The following is a 13135-nucleotide window of genomic DNA, read 5'->3' on the forward strand; positions in this document are numbered from 1 at the left end:
TCGAACACCGAAAGACAGTCACTCACGCCCTGGTCACCAGCAGACTCGACTACGGCAACGCACTCTACGCCGGAATAAATAAAAACCTCTTCCGCAAGCTACAGAACATCCAGAACGCCACTGCAAGACTGGTCCTCAACCTGCCAAAACGCTGCCACATCTCCCAGCACCTGCACACACTCCACTGGCTCCCCGTTGAGGCGAGAATCACCTTTAAGATGCTCACCCATGCACACAAGGCCCTCCACGGCACCGGACCAGCATACCTGAACAGCCGGCTCAAATTCCACGCACCCCAAAGGACCCTACGATCAGCCCAGCTCTCCTACGCCGAGGTCCCCCGCACCAGAAAGACCAGATCGGGAGGCCGCTCCTTCTCCTTCCTCGCGGCCAAAGCATGGAACGCCCTTCCGCTCCACCTCAGACAGACAACATCGCTCCCCATCTTCGCAAGAAACCTCAAAACCTGGCTCTTCGACAGACCCCCTCCTTGATGGAATGGCACATGCACCCCCCCCACCCCTAGCGCCTTGAGACCCTTACGGGTGAGTAGTTGCGATTTAACAAACTCCTGATTGATTGATTAACCCGGCTCTTCAACTCTTTTGAAGACCCTGGCTCCATCCCCCCAGATATGTTGGCTGCCGAAGTAGTGGTACTGCCGAAACCGTGTAAAAAACCCATGCATTGCTCTGCGTTCCGCCCTATTTCACAACTGAATCTCGACCGGAAGCTCTTTACTGGCATTCTAGCCGCACGTCTTGGTCCATGCTTACCCGGGATTCTGGAGCCAGACCAATCCGGCTTTGTGCCCAACCGACAGCGCAGTGATAACACCAAGCGGGTACTCCATTTGATAGACAAAGCTCACTTTCAGGCCTCGGAATCCGCACTGCTCGCCATCGATGCTGAGAAGGCGTTTGATCGCGTAGACTGGACCTATTTACAATGAGTCCTGAGGCGTTTTGGGCTGGGTGACCGCTTTCGATCTTGGATTGCCTGCTGCTATCACCACCCCCTAGCTCGGGTCCGGTTGGGTGGCCTTCGCTCGAACCCATTTGAATTCCAGCGGGGTACAAGACAGGGGTGTCCCCTTTCCCCCCTCCTGTTCGCCCTGTACATAGAACCCCTGGCGCAGAAGGTCCGGGATAACCCCGAAATTATTCGGTTTTATCTCGGGATTCCGCATTAACAGGGGGAAATCTCTGATATTACCACTGGGCAAAAATGCACATTCTAACGATCCTGCCATTGGACGGGGGAGTGGTCTTCAGCTTACCACACAAATCCCGTACCTGGGAATCACCCTCGCCTCCTCAACAGAGTTGACGATCACAACTAATTACAAGTCCCTCGAAACCCAGATCCGGACGGACCTCGCGCGTTGGTCGAAGCAACCTCTCTCTCTACTAGGGAGGGTTGCTGCGGTGAAAATGTCGGTTCTGCCTAGGGTCCTCTATCTCTTCCAGACCCTCCCAGCCACGCCCCCCGCGGGCACCTTAACAGATCTGCAGGCCGCCCTCCACCACTTCATTTGGGAGGGGAAACGCGCGCGTATCCATAAACAGCTGGCGTACAGGGGAATGGATGAAAGAGGCCTTGACATCCCCAATCTGCTGCAATACTTCCAAGCCTCCCAACTCCGCTATCTAGTGGAGTGGTATAGGCCAGAGTCCGAGAAGAGATGGCTCTTCCAAGATAGGGCCATGGCCCAGACGCCTCTTTGGAGAATCCCATTCCTTGCCCGGCAGCACCGGCCGCGTTATCTTTTGAAATCACTATTATGCAGGTCTGGGATAGAGTCGCTGTCAAGAGGGGCTTAACGACTTTCCCCTCCCCATTCACCCCCATCTTGGACAATCCGGAATTCCCCCATGGCAACGGCCCACAGGCATTTTCGCAACGGCGCGGTACCGCTTGTCGTTCTGCCGGCGACCTTTTCGACTTACGGGGCTTTCTTCCCCTCTCAGAAATCAAGCAAGGATACGCGATAGAGAGCCCCCACCTTTTCCAATATTTCCAGCTCCGACACTGGTTTGCCAACCCGACCACCGCTCCCATGGTAGGGCGTCCAATGACAACTTTTGAGAAATGGTTACTGACTAAAGATACAGACAAACACCTCATAGACATAGACATTTACAAGATGCTCACACCACCGCCCACTCCAGGTAGGACACCGGGTCAAAGGCGTTGGGAAACCGAATTGGGTAGGACATTAACATCTAAGGAATGGAGCTACATATACTACAGGGCCTCACACACCACACGCAATACAGCGGCCAGGGAGGCCGCAGTGAAGCTGGCAATGTATTGGCACCTCACCCCAGTCCGCCTTCACAAAGGGAACCCGACGCACAGTGCATTGTGCTGGAGGGGCTGTGGGGAGCGGGGCACCTTGACCCATCTCCTCTGGGACTGCCAGGAGATTCGGAATTATTGGCAAACGGTACTGGACGACATTAACTCTACCTTCGATACCGAAATCCCAGGGTTTCCGGCCTATGCTGTACTGGGCCTCCCTAATGCGCTCACCTTTCCCCTGAAAACGACACGGGGTCGCCAAATGGGGATCGCCATACAGGCAGCCACACAACACATCTTATCACTGTGGGGTACGACAACTAAGCCAACGCACACAGGTTGGTTACACAAGCTCTGGTTCACTTTGGGGATGGAACGCATACGGGCCACACTCACAAACTCCACCACCGCATTTCAGAAAGCATGGCTTCCCTTGCTATCCCTCCTGTCTAAGGAATTCAATGAGGTCACGTGTCCTAGATATCTCCGTGTTCTACGCCTCACTGACGCTATGCATGACTCCCGGTGAACCCTGGTCTGCTTGCACCGCTCATTACTGGCCTTCTCGTAGATTTATTTCCGACACATGGCACACTGGTTGGGGTGGGGGAGGGTGGGGGTTGAGTTGGGGTTGGGTGGGGGGGGTTTGGTTTTTGTCTTTATTGTCCTGCCTTATCGCACTGGTTAACATTTGCTTCCTAGGCATCGTTTTCTTGTCTTGGCATATGTACCTCACTTCGCCTAACACTTTTAGGGAAGACATGCTTGTCTGTCCCGCTAGCTGTATATGCCCATTGCCTCTATACGGTGTCATGATGCCTAATGATGCTTTTGTTGGAAAAATGAATAAAACACATTTGAAACTAAAAGACAGAATTGTAAATCAGCATCTATGATGCTTCAACTTGCCATGTTCAGTTAAAAACAAAGCCCCAATAGTTAAACTTCAGCTTACAGGTTGCTTAGTTACAAAATAACGCACACAGATTTAATCTCAGGGGTTCGCTTTGCTCGCAACCACTTTAAAACCTTCATAAAAGCAAATGTGTGTTAAAAGATGTAATGCTTATAAAGCCACAAACAAATCATGTTACTTCGTTCAGAGGTCTACAAATGATAGATGGAAATGCCAGATCCCATTCTGAAACCAAACTTCAGTTTATATCATTTTGCTAAGATATACAAGAAACCATCTAAGAAAGAGCATTGGAAGAGATGTTAATTACAAGTGAGTGGCAAAGTAAAAGGTGTTTACCTTGCTTTCAGTAATAATCAAAAGTTCAGTGATTCACGTTATTAAAGCACAGGTTATAATTAACATAAAAGGTTACTCAAACTAGTCTAGTTGGCTGTTTTAACTACACTGTCTGAAAATAAGCACTGATGTACAGAAGGGTATATGTGCACAACGGCTATCATGGGTTTAAAAGGAGGTAAAGGAAGTTGGACCGAAACATCTCAATTACATTAAGCCGCTTAAAAGCCTTGTGTTAGTTGTGGCTAAAAAATTATAGGTACCAAAATCAAAGGACCTCCCGTCCTTCTTGTGGAAGCGCAAGGCACGACTAACCAGATCAGTTACAAACCTCCCAATAGGTGAAGACTTTAACAGTTTCAGAGTGTAATAGAGTACACTATAAATCATCACAAATTGAGAGGTGAAATAACTTCCTTTCTCACCTGCTTCCTTCAGGGTGTGGGTCAAATCCAAATACTTTGCCTCTTCTTCGTTGACAGTGTTGTTGTGCCTGAATTTTGTCAAACTCACCCTGGCCCCACCAGAAGCTTGTATACGAAGGGCCAAGAAAGAGAGTTCAGACCCTAGCTCTAATATCACCTGTCCCCGTACAGACTCGCCTTCTGTGTACCCTGACCTCCCCTCATCCTCCAGCAAAAGGACCGTGAAGGTCTTTAAATGGCCTGGGAGCACCATGGATAGTGGGAACTAAGGTGAATGAGAGAAAGGTTGGAGACAAGCAGCCAACAAATAAGTGAAGAGCAACAGATATAAAAGTGCAATGACGCTAAGAATAATAATCAGAAAAACAAAAAGACCTGAAATTTAGAACTCTATGAATAAAAATTAGGGAACTAGAAATAAGGCACGGAGTGATCATTAAAACATAAAGGCCACATTGGAAAGAAACATAAAAAAGTAACAAAAAAGGAGCACTGAAAATATAGAAGAAAGATTAGGAAATGCAAAAAATATCAGTGCAGCCAAAAACTATAAATGAGTTTAGAAAAAGTGACAATCTACAAATATAAAGGCAGAAATGCAAAAAGTACTGGAGTTAGAAAAAAGAGCCTGGAATTATTACAATGCTATTAATAGAAAAGGGGCAATGAATAGACGAAGTGCTCCAAACGAGCAATAAGGTCAACCGCAGCAAAAGGTTCCGAATCATGAAGGGGTACAGGGACTCGAACATAAAAAGGACAAATAGGCTACCACAAGGAAAATAATTAAGCAATTTGAATCTGAAAATGTAACTAGAAATATGCTGGGGCGTTTAAAATACAAATATGAAGTGGGCGAAAAAAAAAAAAGAACTAGAAAATGGAAAGGTTAGGCACGTAAATAGAAAAGTTAGGATAGAAATAGAAAACCTCGCTGAGGCCACAGAAAATAGGCAGGCGCAGTACGTCGGGTGCCGGCCCACTATAAAGGGACATCAAGGGGACCTACTGCGCTCCCAATCGAGGATCCCCTTTTGACAGGAGCGCGACCAATTTGAACGTCCTGGGTCAGTGGAAGTCCTGTGGCTGCTCCTCAGGCGGCTGTGTGACCTCTTGCAGCGCTGCTGACGGCTCGGTTTATCATGCGGAGGTACGTGGGGCCTCATTTGTTTGGCTGGAGCACCAGGCTAAACAGAGGTCCACTGAGGCGCCGCCTGTCGGACACTGGCGTAACCCCGAGAATGAAGTCCCGGGCTACACCAAAGTACCCTCGCTTCAAAATACATAGCCAATCAGATTCGTGGATAAACAATATGGCGCAACAAATTCCCTTTAGAACCAGCTCATAGAAAGGAAATGTTATGAAACGTCGGGCACGCTCCTCTTCAAGACTGTTCTCAATAGCCATAAAGGATTCGTCAGTTAACTGATCAGTCATCCTGCAAGTCTTTGCTTTATCGTAATACCTTTAAGGTTACACTTCAGATTTAGAGCGCATTCACTTATTAAAAAAGAACAATTACCAACAGCTTTTGAACTGAAAATTGAACATTTATATGTCTTTTTTCGCCGGTATTTCAACACATACTAGCAAAATTAAAGTATGATCATTATTTGGTTTGTCAAAGGAAGGAAAATATTATTCTCTTTCTGTTTGTAAACGAAAATTAACCTTTTCAAAATGGCTACCGAATTAGACGACAAAGTCTGGCTTACACGTGTCCTTTTTCTGTTTTGCTCATTATTGAACTTGACTCAAGAGATAAACTTGGCCTTGCGTATCCCGGCGTGTTCGGGCATCTCAGACCAATGAAATGACCGTGCGTTCACGTGCAGAGCCTCCGAGAAACACCTTCCTTTGACAGCTATCCAATCGGAAGGCACCGCTGGCCATGTGGTTACGTGGTGATCAAAACAAGATTGTCAAGCCAAAAAACCGAAGGGTAGATCTTCTAAACTGTTGCTGATGTGCAATAGCGGAGAAAATAAATTGTGCTTCGTTTATATAAGATTTTTCGTATGTAACACCATTCACACAAATATGCGAACTTGCTGAGAAAGCCTTGTTAGAACAGGATACATGTGTTATGTAATTTTTCAATGTATTTTTTTTCATTTCTGTGCAACGCGAATAAACTCTAGTAAGATGGAGCGCTTTAGTGTACATGTTATTTTAGAACATCAATTTAATCCAAACGAGATCGTCGAATTAGTCCGAAGTGGGATTAGAGATATACAGTAAACATGTCACATTTGAGCCTTATGGTCACCCCCTGCTGCCGAACAGCTCCACCTGCTGATCACCCACTGCTGTTCCCGAGCGCGAGTTCGCGCATTTAGTTACCCACTCTCACCGCTAAGTATTTGGTGTGTTCATTCTTGTGTTGTTTTTTCCTCCTGCATGCTTGTATTCTGTGGCCAGTAGTAGTGTTTATTTTCCCTCCATTTTCATCCCAGTCGCTCCCCCTACCCTCTTCTTGTGTTCTGTACCCTCGCTCTCCAGCCGCTGACCCCTGCGGCCACGCCCCCTCGCCACCCGGCTCCCGCCTCCCAGCTGCTCCTCCCTCCTCGCCTTAAATGGCGGCCAAAAGCAAGCTCGTCTGCATCCGTCTGCGCCTGAACGCGCCCATCGCCAGAACCCCTGGACCTTGCCACAAAGCCAGACTCCAATATGACGCCACCACCCTCCACACCCTCAACACCAGCCGAAACCACCTCTGCTTCCAGGCAGCTCCAAAATGCACCCACGGACCCTTCTCCTGCCACACCTGCAACTTCACATGCGACAGAACCACCAAACCTACAAGTACCAAACCCAACCACCTCCGGTGCATACTCCTCAACACCCGCTCTGCACGTAAACACGCCAATGAGCTCTGGGACCTGCTCGACACTTCCGCCCCAGACGTTGCCTTCCTGACCGAGACCTAGTGGAACGACTCCTCGGCACCTGACAGCGCCATAGCCATCCCGGATTGCTACAAGATCTCTCGCAGAGACCGCACCAACGGAATTGGAGGAGGAATAGCCATCGTCCACCAGTCCACCCTCCAGGTCCACACCCTCGCTGACGACTCCCCCAACCCCGCTAAACACCTTCACTTCCAGATCCACACTGACCTCAACACCACCCTCAGAGGAACACTCATCTACAGACCTCCTGGACCCAGGGCCCTATTCAGCGACTTCATCGCCGACTTCGCCAGCACCCACTCACTCGCCTCCACGGACTACATCCTCCTCGGAGACTTGAACCTCCACCTCGAGAACAACAGCGACGCAAACTCCGCCACCCTGATCGACAACCTCGCCAACCTAAGCTTCGGACAACTTGTCACAGAACCCACCCACGCCGCCGGCCACACACTCGACCCCGTGTTCTCCACAAGCACCCACATCGCCTTCAACCACACCACTGGACCGACCACCGATGCATCCACTTCACCTTCAAGAAACTAACCACGCACAACCGCACACAACAACTGCCTGCTGGAGCAAAGTCACCGAAGACCAGCTGACCTCCACCCTTGCCCAGAACCCACCCTCCGACCCCACCGACACAGATGCCGCGGCCCAAAACCTCAGACAGTGGATCGACGACTGCGCCAACACCCTTGCCCCTCTCAAGAAACCCTCCATCAACCACCCCAGCAAGAAAGCCGCGTGGTTCACCGAAGAACTCCAGAACTCCAAATGTCCATGCCGGAAGCTGGAGAAGAAATGGCTCCACGACTGCACACTAGACAGCCATGCAGCCCACAAGGACGCCACCCGCAGACATCATCACCTCATCAGAACAGCCAAGAGATCATCCTTCAAAACCCGACTGGATAATAACGCACACGACAGCACAGAACTTTTCAACATCGTGAAGGAATTCTCCAACCCCAGCGCCAGCACCAACGACATCCAGCCCTCGCAAGATCTGTGCGACTCACTGGCCACATTCTTCCATCGCAAGATCGCCGACATTCACGAAAGCTTCAACACCTCATCCACCTCGACCGCAGCAGACCCCACCCCGAACGTCACCTGCACCAACCAGCTGACCACCTGGTCCAACGTCAACGTCGACGAGACACGCAAGGTCATGAACACCATCCACTCAGGATCTCTATCAGACCCCGGCCCACACCACGTCTTCAACAAAGCTGATGCAACCATCGCACCCCAACTATGGAAGGTCATCAACATCTCCTTCGACACAGCGACATTCCCAGAAAGCTGGAAGCACGCCGAAATCAAAGCCCTCCTCAAGAAGCCCAAGGCGGACCCCAAAGACCTCAAGAACTTCCGGCCCATCTCCCTGCTCCCGTTCCCGGGTGAAGGTCATCGAGAGATCGCCAACACACAGCTGACCCGCCACCTCGAGGACAGCAACATCCTCAACCAATCCCGGTTTGGATTCAGACGAAACAACAGCACCGAGACAGCCCTCATCGCTGCCACAGACGACATCAGGCACCAACTAGACAACAGCGAAACTTCAGCCCTCATCCTCCTGGACCCGTCAGCCGCCTTCGACACAGTCTGCCACCGCACACTAAGAACACGCCTCCAAGAAGCCAGAATACAGAAGAAGGCCCTGGACTGGACCACGTCCTTCTTCTCTGGCAGAACTCAGAGAGTCCGCCTCCCACCCTTCTGATCGGAAGCCACCGACATCAGCTGCAGTGTACCCCAGGGCTTATCCCTTAGCCCGAGCCTGTTCAACGTCTACATGGCCCCCCTCACACAAATGGCCCGCCAGCATGACCTGAACATCATCTCCTACGCCAACAACACCCAGCTCATCCTCTCCCTCACCAAGGACCCGCACACTGCCAAAACCAACCTCTACGAGGGAATGAAAGCCGTCGCCGAGTGGATGTGGAGCAGCCGTCTGAAACTGAACTCAGACAAGATGGAGGTCTTCATCCTAGGCACCACCCACTCTGTGTGGGACGACTCCTGGTGGCCGACTGCACTAGGAACAGCTCCAAATCCCACGGACCACGCACGCAACCTAGGATTCATCTTCGACTCCTCCCTCTCCATGTCAAAGCAGGTCAACGCCATCTCCTCCTCCTGCTACGACACCCTCCGCATGCTTCGTAAGATCTACAAATGGATCCTGACTGAACCCAGAAGAACGGTGAACCAAGCCCTCGTCAGCAGCAAGCTGGACTACGGCAACGCACTTTACGCAGGAATCTTGGCCAAACAACTGCAATACTATCAGTATTATAAGTAATTTAGAGGACTCCGCCATGATTTCCATAGCAGATATACTGAATGCCTCCATAGAGCAGGCCACAGTTCCTACTCTATGGAAACATGCTATGGTCACTCCTTTACTTAAAAAGCCGGCCGCAGACCCTATGATATTGGCCAACTATCGTCCAATTTCATTACTGCCTGCCTTTTCTAAAATTTTAGAAAGGCATATTCATAAGGCACTCTCAGCTTATGTGGAAAAAAACGAGCTTCTTCATTCGTCCCAATCTGGGTTTAGGAGCGGTTATTCCACCGAGACGGCCCTGCTCGGGGTCACAGAAAAGATCAGGGAGCTTATGGACGATGGTCAAACAGTTGCATTGGTCTTGTTGGATCTAAGTGCGGCCTTCGACACCATTTCTCACTCCATACTGCTTGACAGGCTGGGGGAGAATGGTGTCGAAGGCAAAGCACTGGAGTGGATTAGATCATACTTATCCCTCCGCACTTTCCAGATCTTCTCTTCGGAGGCATGCTCTGAGGTATTCTATTCTCCTCATGGTGTGCCACAGGGATCGATCCTGAGCCCTTTGTTTTTTAATTTGTACCTGCGACCATTGGCCAATCTGGCAGAAAATTTTGGTCTCATTTTGATGACCTATGCAGATGATTCGCAAATTCTGTTTTCACTTTCCAAATCTGAATCATCTGCTCCATCTGCATTAAAAATAGGCCTTCAGGAAATATTTAGTTGGATGTCAGCTAACCAACTTAAATTAAATGGGGGAGAAAACAGAGGTCCTCCTTTTAGGGAACAGTAAAGACCTCTGGAGTGATCCCCACTGGCCATCATCAATAGGTAAACTTCCACCTCCAGCCTCTCAGGTTAGAAACCTTGGGGTCATCATATACGACAGTTTATCTATTACTCAGCAAGCCAATAAAGTGGCAGGCATATGTTTTACCATTCTTAAATGGCTACGCAAAATTTTCTGGATGTTACCATCATCTGCCCAGAAGACCGTAGTCAATGCCTTAGTGACATCTCGGCTTGATTACGGTAACATCTTGTACCTGGGCTCAAACAAAGCAGTAATAAAACGTCTGCAACTGGTGCAAAACGCTGCTGCCAGACTGCTTTGCAGAATCCCGAGATCCGCTAGGATCACTAAACATCTTAGGGACCTGCACTGGCTCAGGGTTGAAAACCGGATTCGTTTTAAAACCCTGAACTATCTATTTAAAATCAAAGCTGGCACTGCCCCCAAATACCTACAGGACCTTGCTAAGCCCTACCTCCCCAATCGCAGCCTTCGTTCGTGCACAGCTGCGAACTTTGCGGTTCCGAGGTTTAAACGGGCCAGAATGGGTGGGAGATCTTTTTCCTATCTGGGCCCAACTTTGTGGAACACATTGCCCATTCATATACGCAAGGAGGAAAGCTATATGAAATTTAGAAAAAGCGTAAAAACCTGGTTGTTCGACAAATAAGTGCTTGGACTGTTCTCTCTCCAGATGTGTTTTGTGTTTTGCTGATCCGGCGCCGGGAAACCCTTTGTGGGTAGCTGTGCGCCTTACAAGTGCTATAAAATACATATAAATAACGCCTACAAAGCATCCTAAATGCCTCCTCCCAACAGATCCTCAACGTCCCCCGCCGCCTCCACATCACCTCCCACCTTAGAGACCTGCACTGGCTCCCCGTCAGCAAGAGAATCACCTTCAAGCTCCTCACCCACACACACAAAGCACTCCACAACACCGGAGCAGCCTACCTGAACAACAGATTCAACTTCTACACCCACACCTGCCAGCTCCGCTCCACCAGCCTCGCCCTCGCCACTGTGTCCCGCATCCAACGAACAACCTCCGGCGGCAGATCCTTCTCCTACCTCACCGCCAATACCTGGAACACCCTCCCCACCCATCCATGGCACACCCAATACCTGCTTACCTTCAGAAATCCCCTCAAGACCTTGCTATTTGAGCAGTAGCAGCCCCCCCTCAACGCCTTGAGGCCCTCACGGGTAAGTAGCGCGCTTTACAAATTCACTGATTGATTGATTGATTGCGTGTTAAACAACATAATAATCCTAGGATGAATGTGGAGCACTCCCGGTTCTAGAGATGAGTCAGAACGACAGGACTCAGGAACGTGAAAGTCTAGTAATGATTTATTGTAGAGAAACAGTGCTGATCCCACAGACAGGGAATACGCGCACGCACAGCACCACAGATCTTTCCCAACCACCAAACCTTGATCCAGCACGGCTCCCAAACAACCCTCAAATCTCATCCCACTCAACCCAGGAGCTACTTTCTCTACTCATCGGTGGGGCCCATAGCACTGTGAGTCACGCATCCACACATCACACTACTCTTGAATCAGTGGAAAAGAAGGCGAGCTGCTGGATAGCAGGGTACCTCATCAACCTAGTTTCTACATTTTATACATTATATACATCTATGTACATTTAAATCTTTCCCCTCATACATAAGGAAATAAGCATAGGGGTGGGCGAAATTTGCGTAATGGCGTTAAGCAAATCTCCGCGAAACGGTAAAAAATCTCCGCGAACATGCAGAAATTCCGCAAATACACGGAATTGCTTGTTCGCGATGCTTTTTTACTGTTCGCAATTGCTGTGTGCGTGCTCGGGGGAAAATATCTTGTGAACAAGCATTTGAGAACGCAAACAAGCAAAAAATTTTGCGAAGTCGGGGAACGCAGAATTTTGGGCAATTTCGCGATCTCCGCGGAATGCAAAATGACCCAAATTCCGAGAACGGAACGGAATTTACCACCCAGGCCTATTAAGCATCAAGGTACTCCACTATTTGGTCGATGGACCAACTAGTAGATGTCAGTTGATGGTGATTAAGACCAGCTCAATCACAAAATTCCCATCTCTTTATTATTTAAATTGTCATGACTTTTTAATCTAAAATAAAACAGGCTCGAAATTAGATTTTAAAAGTTTATATAAATTCATTAGGAAAAGAAAATAGCATTATCTCTAGGTTACCGAAATTTTAAGCATTCATTTAAGACATTCAAGAAATGAAAAATTAGAAAGCATATTACCAATCTGTCATAGGAAGATGACTGATCTGCATAGAACAGGTTCCAAAGCGGACTGTCTTTCTAGCCTCCTCGATGTCACCCTCCCGACATAGAATCTCCGCAATCAATTTCTTTGCCCCATCAAAGTTAAAGCCCAAAATATTTCAAAGTCTTCGCACCATAAAATTGTTCAGACCGACAGCATGTCGTGGTGCGAAAAATCAACGGAACCCAAAACCTCTTTCGCACAAGATCTTTTATACCCTTTTTCCCTAACTATCTAACTCAAATTGAAGCTTTTAGGGACCGCACTCATTTCTCATTGGTCCATTAGAGGGGTGGTGATGATCACCTCATGTCCTCCTTGTCCAAACCAGTTCATAATTTGCAAAGTAATTTCATTAAAGACACGGAGGCTAACATTATGCTTACAACTTTTAATGCAGACCCAAGCAGCCGCATATGTCACAAAGTAAAAGTTCTATACTAGAACACAACAGACCAAACAATAGCAGTAATCACTAGGCAATCAGCCTCTTTTAAATGCGGCTCCAAGCAGATAAGTCCTGTTTTCTTATCCTCCTTAACATTACTAGTTTTGTCTATCATTATTCGATTATTTATTTACTTATTATAGCCTATGTTAATTATATTGGTTGATTGTATAGCCTATATTGGTCGATTGTATACCCTACACTTGTTTTGACATTTATCTAACCTTTTCAAAGTAAAGTTTAGCTCGATTGTAGGACTGTTGTTCCCTCCCCCCTCCCTGATTCGGGCACCCGTCCTCCAATTTACGGAGGTCGGCTTCCATTTATGTCGTGTCCTTGTCTGTTTTATTTTCACTGGTAATCGCGCTCTCTTCGCTTCGCGCGCATGCCTTTTATT

General features: G+C 48.5%; 1 protein-coding gene across 2 annotated transcripts in view; it reads right to left on the reverse strand.

Moving 5' to 3' along the window:
* Positions 1-5282, reverse strand: part of ARRDC4 (arrestin domain containing 4) — a 200717-nt gene extending 195435 nt beyond the window's left edge. The window contains exon 1 of one of the 2 annotated variants that reach the window (XM_086958080.1): positions 3985-5282. In XM_086958080.1, the coding sequence (XP_086814206.1) occupies positions 3985-4237 (253 nt within the window). In that variant the 5' untranslated portion in view covers positions 4238-5282. The remainder of the gene's footprint in view (positions 1-3984) is intronic. The other variant, XM_086958081.1, reaches the window with a different exon arrangement.
* Between the last annotated feature and the right edge of the window lie 7853 nt (positions 5283-13135).

The sequence above is a fragment of the Lissotriton vulgaris genome, chromosome 2_1, assembly GCF_964263255.1.
Source record: "Lissotriton vulgaris chromosome 2_1, aLisVul1.2, whole genome shotgun sequence".
In the NCBI taxonomy this organism is placed as follows: Eukaryota; Metazoa; Chordata; class Amphibia; order Caudata; family Salamandridae; genus Lissotriton; species Lissotriton vulgaris.